Source organism: Melanerpes formicivorus, unplaced genomic scaffold (assembly GCF_026170545.1).
Source record: "Melanerpes formicivorus ecotype bairdi unplaced genomic scaffold, bMelFor1.0.p_v2 SCAF_1, whole genome shotgun sequence".
Lineage (NCBI taxonomy): Eukaryota > Metazoa > Chordata > Aves > Piciformes > Picidae > Melanerpes > Melanerpes formicivorus.
Genome location: NW_027142353.1, coordinates 30,251,969 through 30,259,945, shown reverse-complemented (window position 1 = coordinate 30,259,945; position 7,977 = coordinate 30,251,969). Strand labels below are relative to the sequence as shown.

Genomic DNA, 7,977 nt, shown 5'->3' with positions numbered 1-7,977 from the left:
CACTTCTGCCCTTTCTTTTCTCATCTCCCTGTTGAAGAAGTTGCTTCACCCTAGGAGTCCCATAGCAGAATTTCAAGCATCAAATCTTGTAAAAAAAACCTTTATTCATATGACATAGTGGAAATCCAACTTAAGCTGGGTGCCTTTGGAAAGGGACCCCAAGGAAATCTATGGGAAATTATACCCTTACAATCTAAGTTCCCCTCATGCAAAAGTTCAGTCCAGTTGTGGTATTTGTATATGGGGTATTCTTGTTCCTTATTGGATCCTTTCTCCATCTCCAGGGCAGTTGTTTCTTTTCACATTTTGAGGATACAACTTCTGCTGATGGATGTAGCTAAGTTATTTTTTCACAGGGTGCAGCTTCTGCTGACAGAAGTGGTATTTTTCACAGAATGCAGAGTTTTTAAGGCTTCCCTTCAGCTCCCACAGCTTGTGGCCTAAGGCTTTATCAAGTTTTTCTAATAAGGCCATACAATGGATTTGAACTATTAAAGCAATCCTCCCTTTGTTTTCATCAAACATTCCTGCTTTACGTCATGAAATTTCTCAAGATGTGACCATTCTCCACTTCATTCTTTGTAGGTGCATAGCAGCCCTCACCTGACCTTTCACTGGCTACATGGACTCAGTGGGAGTTAGCATGGAGAATGCCAGTGCTAAGACCTTGCCTTTGGGTGTACTAGTGAGCAATTTGGTACAAGGTAAGACAAGAGAAAACAGCTTAAAAACATGTGTGTTGAGCACAAGTAATTTCATCACAGCTCTCGGTGAAGTGTCAGCAAGATGCTTTCCAGCTAATGGAGCCTGCGGGTTGTTGAGTCCTGGGACAGGGACATCCTGAGGTGATCTGCTGGAGAACAGCCCCGTGAAGAAGGACCTAGGAGTCATGGTGGACAACAAGTTATCCATGGGACAGCAATGTACTCTTGTGGCCAAGAAAGCCAATGGTATCTTGGGGTATGTCCATCAGATTGAGGGAGGTTCTTCTCCCCCTCTACTCTATTGCATCCAGTTCTGGGTTCCCCAGTTCAAGAGGGGCAGGGATCTACTTGAGAGAGTCCAATGGAGGGCTACAAGGATGATTAAGGGACTGGAGCATGTGCCCAGTGAGGAAAGGCTGAGAGACCTGGGGCTTTTTAGTCTGGAGAAGGGAAGACTGAGAGAGGATTTACTAAATGTATATAAATATATTAACGTGTCAGGAAGGAAGGGACAACCTCTTCTTGCTTGTGCCCTGTGATAGACACGGGGCAATGGATGTAAACTATGGCACAGGAAGTTCCATCTCAGTATGAGGAGGAACTTCTTCACTGTGAGGGTCACAGAGCACTGGTACAGGCTCCCCAGAGAGGTTGTGCAGTCTCTTTCTCTGGAGACTTTCAAGACCTATCTGGATGTGTTCCTGTGCGACCTGTGCTAGATTCTATGGTCCTGCTCTGGCAGGGGGGTTGGCTTGATGGTCTCCAGAGATCCCTCCCAACTCCTAACATCCTGTGACCCTCCCATGCTCAGAACCAGTGGCCTGAGGCATCTGCAGAAACAGGGTCAATGTGCAGGACTAACAGGCTGATCTAGGAGTTGAATAGTGATCATGATCTATGACACTTTAAAAAATTAAATTAATTACCTGGATTTCAAAGCATATGCTGTCAGACAGCCACTTCTCCAGGTCCATAATGAGGCAGATACCCTGCCTCCCTGCAAACTGCTCACAGCACCATGTGGACTGTGGTGGTGACAAGTAAGATCTTTTCAAGCTGAGGTGACCTGATAGGACAACTCCATAGTTACAAGACAGGTTGTAGAACAATCTAGGAAGGAAAACCAGTGAGGCAGAATCAGGATCAATAGGTTAAAAGCCAGCATAGGCTGGATTCCAGGGCAGGTCGTGTGAGGACCCAGGGTGAAATTGTCAGTTTAAAAGCCGTTCCTGAGCCATCAAGCAGAGGGTATGTGGCAGGGGAGAAGAGATGAGGCTCATCCTCGGGTAATATCTGAGCTGACTTTCAATGCAGGCCGACAGAGTGTTGCAAGAGAGGAGGAAGAGGATGCAGAGCCTGTTAGTGCAGTTAGGGCCCAGACAGCATGGTCACCCCAAAGCTGACTTCTCCAGGCTGAGTGAACTCAGCTCACTCAGCCTCTCCTTCTCTGTCCTCTGGCCTTTGGATCAGCTTGGTGGCTGCTGCGGGACTCACTCCATCATGTCAGTGTCCCTCTTGAATCAGGGAGTTCCAGGGATGCTCTTAGGCTACTTCTCCCTGAGAGCCTAGGGTGTTCACCAGGACTGCCCTGGTCCCTTTTTGCACAGCTGACAATTGCCTCCCAGCCCATATTTGTGATAGTTTTATTCTGTTCCAGGTGTGTAGGGATTTGCCTTAATTGGTTGTCATGGGGTTACCATCAGCCCATTTCTCCAGCCTCTCCAGAATCTACCATTTGATATAATCTGTGAACTTTTTGTGACTATTCTCTGTCTCTAGTCTGAATTGCTGCTGAAGACACAAAGCAGTTTCAGCTGCAGGATCCACTCTACTAGCAGCTGGCCACCAGATGGACCCTGTGACACAAATCATCACACTTTGAGCCTGACTACTTTATAGGAAATTTTCTACCCCTCTCTCCAGTTCATGTCTCACCAGTCTGACTATAAGGATACTACACCAGCCTGGGGCAAAGATCTTGCCAGGTCAAGGTGTACCATATCCACTCTACCCTTCTTTATGAAGTCAGCCATGTCCTCACAGGAGACAAACAGATTGGCCAGGCACTATTTAGCCTGCTTAAATCCATGTTGGATATGTTCAACATGGTCTCTAGTTGCTCCTGGGAGGATGTGTATCATAACTCTGTGCACTGTTGATGGCTTTGGATTGCATTTTCCTATCCATTGAAGATGCTTGCAGGTAGTGGGTTTTCTAATTATTTTGACATATGATTATACCCAGTCCCAGAAGGTCTGCTCATGGTAGAAGAATAAAGGAAGGTCTACAAGCATGCAAATGGATGGTGGTGAGAAAGGTACAGCTTCCACTGCTTGCTGCCAGACCAAAACCAACTCTTCCTTTGGTCCTGGAGTATGCGTGTCATCAGTCCTGCAGGAATCTACTCCTCTCATTTTGTTGCCTTTCTATCTTCCACCCCAGAATAGTTCAACTTCAGTTCTAGAAGGAATAGTAGCATCAAAATATGCCAAATGCAAAACCTGCTGTTTTCCCAAGTATCTCAAGCAGCAGAGAGGGAAAATAATTTTATGATGTGCAAACACTTACTTCATCCTGTTCCCTTTTCAGTTTCTCTATCTGCCTAAAACTAACATTGTACTTATCCAAACTTTGCTAACACACATGACAATGTGAGTATATTTGGTTGCAAATAACATTTTTATTTAATTTCTATTTGTTTATTTCTGTATGACTAGAAACACCCATCTTTATTCTATGCATTTATATGAAAAATGAGTATTCAGGAAAAAAGAAGAGTACTCTATAGCGTAATGTAAATATCAAACAGTTTTGAAAAAATAAATCATGGAGCTATACCCAAGGAAGTATTTTGCCTTTTGATTTCTTAAGAGAATGACAGATTTTGCCAGAAATTTTTGTTAAGATCTGGAAGGCAGCAAATTATCACTAACAAAACAAGACAGTCCTGATAACTCAGAGAAATATGTAGACAGTGTGGGGGGTAGGGATGGGGGAGGATTTTGATAATATTCCCTTTGTAAAATCAAAATCATATTGCTTGCAAATAAACTACATAACTCCTCTACATTTGCACCTCTATGGCTTTGCAGGATGCAGCTGCTCTGTGGTTTGTCTCCCTCAGGGGTGTCATGCAAGTGATGGTAAGGAAGTTACTCAGTAGAGATTACTAATCCTAGTATCCATGCTTCTTGTAATACTGAGCTCGTGCAACCACATCGTTGGAGTAGTCATTGTGGGTGGTGCCTATGTCCATTCTGTCATAGCTTTGGACATTGCCTGCACCAGCGTTGTAGGCAGAAATCCCACCTAAAAAACATTGAAAGAACCCATGCACACTTTAAAAATATAGAGAAAATTCCAGCTTCATGTGTTCTGCTTTAACCAGTTTTGAAAGCTTTCACTTATTGTGACTTTGGATGGGGAGTAGGCAGCATTATTAGATCTTCTATGACTTAAGTAGGGCTTTGCAAATAGCATTCCACCAAACATCAGAAAGATACTTGAGGTTTTAGCTTCACTCATATTTGCATCTTGATCAACTTGTACCCTACACCTGGCCCAGCACAAGCCCTTCATTTACACTGAGCTTGTTGGAATAGAGTAGGACAGGATAGGATAGGATAGGATAGGATAGGATAGGATAGAAAGGGATTGTATCATGTTGTATATCGTATCACGTTATATCACATCACCTCCAACATCCTTGCAACCTCTCATTCATCCTTGAAAATAGCTGCACTTTAAAGAGAATTAAAACACACTCATATATTGTGTTACCTGTCTGTCAGCCACGTATGTGCTACTCCATATGCCATAATGAAAATCCAGAAGTATCTGAGGCGGCCATGAAATGAGCCCATCATGGCATCTCAGCAGACAAAGGGAGTTGCGGGGTGCAGCCTGCTTTGAAGCAGACAGCTTTCCCACATTGCACAGTACAGTTTTGCAATTCCCTGTGAGCAGACACTTTGTCTCATTTTTCAACAGAGACACAGAATGAACTGCTGGCCCCATTCATGTGAACCATGAAGCTCTTTGTTAACATGAATTCATGGTTAGGCAAGGAAAGCTCAGCTCTTACTTACATAAACTAGATGTCAAGTATATAAATATTTGTTGCATGGTGATGGAAGTTCAGCAAGGTTGCCAGACTAAGGAAAGCTAGAAACTACACAGAACTGACAAAATTTCTCTTTTGCTGGGGAAATAAAAAAAGACCTAGGCAACAACTAGATAGCTGGGTATCTAGAAACATGTTTTTTGACAAATATGGAAATCAATTCAGTATGTTTTGGTCCTAAAGTTTTTCATCTTTCCTGGATAAAACCTGTGTCCTGTACCTTACCTTTCAGCTGTTGATTCTTTGTCCAGCGTGGGAATTTCCCCTGTATTGTTTTTATCATTGTGATAAGTATTTTTGTGCCCTGGGTAATATGAGTTTCACTGTTCCAACTTCCCTCAGGTTTGTGGAAGTTTTTGTCAACCTAGAAGTATCAAAACAACAAAAAGAAATTATTTTCCTGCTGTAATTGGTCATATGTTTAGGAGGCTTACTTTTATTTATATGCTTTAAAAAAAATAAATAAAAAAAAGGCAAGTTTTACTGTGGGTTTTTTAGCAAATACCTGCATCAAACCAAATCCATTTCCATTGTCACCCCAGCCATTCTTCAGCACTTTGCCAGCATGAGATTCCCGGGAGATGATGCCAGCGATCAGGGCTGGTTCAACACACAGCTTTTCACCAACTTTCTTAATTATTGTTTTATACTGATCCATAGCTTTTAGATCCCGTTCAGCTATCTTTTCTGATGCCCTATATCCTGTAATTAAAATGAAGAGTAAGGATACTTGTTTAATGACTTTTAAACCCCAGAATTGTCTCACATGTTTCTCCTTCTAATACAGATAATTACATCAGCATTTTGATCGCCTCCCCTCTGGGAGGAGGTAGATGATAGCCTAAAGAGATTTTATGCAGGCTCAGCAGCTAATGCATATTCAGCACTTTGGAGTGGCGAAGAATTTGGGATTATTGTGCTATGGAGTAAATGAAGATGCCTGGCAGAAGAGGGATGCTCACCACAGTAAGATAAACCTTCTGGCCTTGCAGTTGCACATGAAGCCCCAGAGGTTTTAATTCCATTCACACTGCCATAGCAATCCGTGCGGCCCTCAGAGGCACCTGTAGGGGTGACATAGAAAGGCTGAAGCACTGAAAACCTTTTGTGACTGCAAGTAAAGCTCTAGGGGAGACTACACCCTGGAAAGGATTGGCTGTGGGGCACAGGATCCACATGGAGCTGCCTCTCTTGCTCCTTATGATGGAGAGGAGGTGAAGTCCTGCCCTGTTCCCTGTGCCCTGCACCCAAATGTCCCTCAGAGGCCACCCATCTGTGACCGTTTGAGGCTGTCCCCTTAAGAAATGGAATATTGTGGTCGGATGTTTGTAAACAAAAGACGTATCTAAACTAATTTCATTGGTAGATTGGGAGGAAGCACCTTCTGAACTGGGAGTGCAGCAGAGTATCCTGGGCATTCCTGCACTTTACTAGTCAGTCTGTCTTCCCCCTCCTTCGGTGGCTTGCAGCTTGCAGCTCCTGGGCTTTCAGCCAAGCCTGACCTTGAAACTGATAAACTGCAAGGCCTGTATTAACCGCTTTCCAATTAACACATAACTGCTTTTAATTTTTTTGTCTCTTTTCTCTCTTTCTAACCCTCTCTGGGGAAAGGTGGAGAGAAGGGGGAGCAGAGGTGGGGAACCCCCTCAGCAGAGGGGGGAACTCTCATTTCTGTGCTACTTTATTGTATATTTTTGTATATATTGTAAATATTGTAAATTCTGTATATTCCCCTGCATATCCTATATTGCTTTGTAAATATACAGCACCCACTGCTTTGCTAATTCAGCTTTCTTTCCTTTCACTTTTCTGGGGGGAGGAGGCCTTTCCCTTCCAACCCTTGACACCATCCTTCTTCAAGACTCAGAAGGGCACCCAAGCACTATCTCATTCAACAGAGTTTTAATGGCACCTCAGATTTTATTGAGGGGGGTGAGGAGGTGCATTAATGTCACCTGCTTCCTGGCCCCATGAAGCATGTCTGAGGCTGCTTGGGGTGAGGCAGTGGGGGAAAACAGACTTACCCAGGAGGGCAGCGAGGCCCAGCAGCACCAGCATCGGGTACATGGGGTGGTTCTTTCTGAACACACAGAACAGCCTGAAAGTCAATCAGTCAACACCGGCACACATGAATATATCTCACTGCTGCAGCTGTTCACAAGAGACTCCTAACCTGTCACTTGTGCTAGTGCTTCAAACTCACATCTTCTATAGCATCTTGGTACCTTCCTTCAGATCTCAAACCCCAATATTTAATTCAGAAAAAATAAAATTAGTAATGTTCAATACCCTGTGGTGCTGCCCTTCTGCCAGAAACACTCTTATTCTCTGACTGTGTTCTGTATAAAAGCTTCCTTCTCCATACTGTGACAGCTCTGCCTGAATCTCCTGAGATGTTCTTTACAGACAGAAATCACACTTTCAAGATGCAAGCTGTCTAAATTATTGTGGCTATCTACTTTAGGGTGAGTGGTAGTCCAGGAGCATCCATTTTCCCCCTCAAACAGTGAAGAGAGCCTAGAGAGACAGGTTCATGTATGAGTGAGAAACACCTAAACTCAGAAGACCTAAATCCAGAACTATAGGAGAAATCTCAGTATCCTTATTTAAGCAGAAACCTCATGCAGCAAAATGCTGCAGCCCCTGGGCAACCAAAGAGATGGTATTGCTGAAGGGAATGAGAAGAGCTCCCACTCCCAGTGGTGATATCTTACCTACTTGTCTGGAGCTCAGCTTCTGGCACAGGTTGGAGGTTTGGGGAAGTTTAATATATAGTCAAAGGTACCTTCCATTTGGTGTAATCTGACACTGTGACTAAATGCATTGGGTTGTGGTTTTGTAAGATTTAACAGCTTTTTTTTTTTTTTTTCCTGGTCATGTAAACAGAAACTGTTGCACTACAATGTAATGCTACCATGCCAACGTAGACATTGGCATGTAGACACTGGCATGGTAGCAAGTATGTTCTCAGGAGTGCCATTTCCCAGATTTCAAAAGGAAGAAAAAGAACACTCTATTTCTGTCTGTCCATCTCTCCACCCACAGTTTATTTTTCACATCCTGTTCCTGGAAGGAGCCATGGTGAGGGCTGCACTAGACACCCAGCATCCAAATATGCTGCAGGTGTTTGCCCCTCACCATGTCATCCTG

At 43.7% G+C, this 7,977-nt stretch overlaps 1 protein-coding gene across 1 annotated transcript; it reads right to left on the bottom strand.

The window, feature by feature from the left end:
• Positions 1 to 3,674: 3,674 nt before the first annotated feature.
• LYG2 (lysozyme g2) lies at positions 3,675 to 7,621 on the bottom strand. Its single transcript, XM_068137339.1, has 6 exons — positions 7,542 to 7,621; positions 6,852 to 6,925; positions 5,790 to 5,891; positions 5,333 to 5,529; positions 5,053 to 5,191; positions 3,675 to 4,013 (listed from the first exon to the last, which is right to left on the bottom strand). The coding sequence occupies exons 2-6, from the start codon at positions 6,892 to 6,894 to the stop codon at positions 3,880 to 3,882; spliced, it is 615 nt and encodes a 204-aa protein (XP_067993440.1). The 5' UTR covers positions 6,895 to 6,925; positions 7,542 to 7,621; the 3' UTR covers positions 3,675 to 3,879.
• Positions 7,622 to 7,977: the final 356 nt, after the last annotated feature.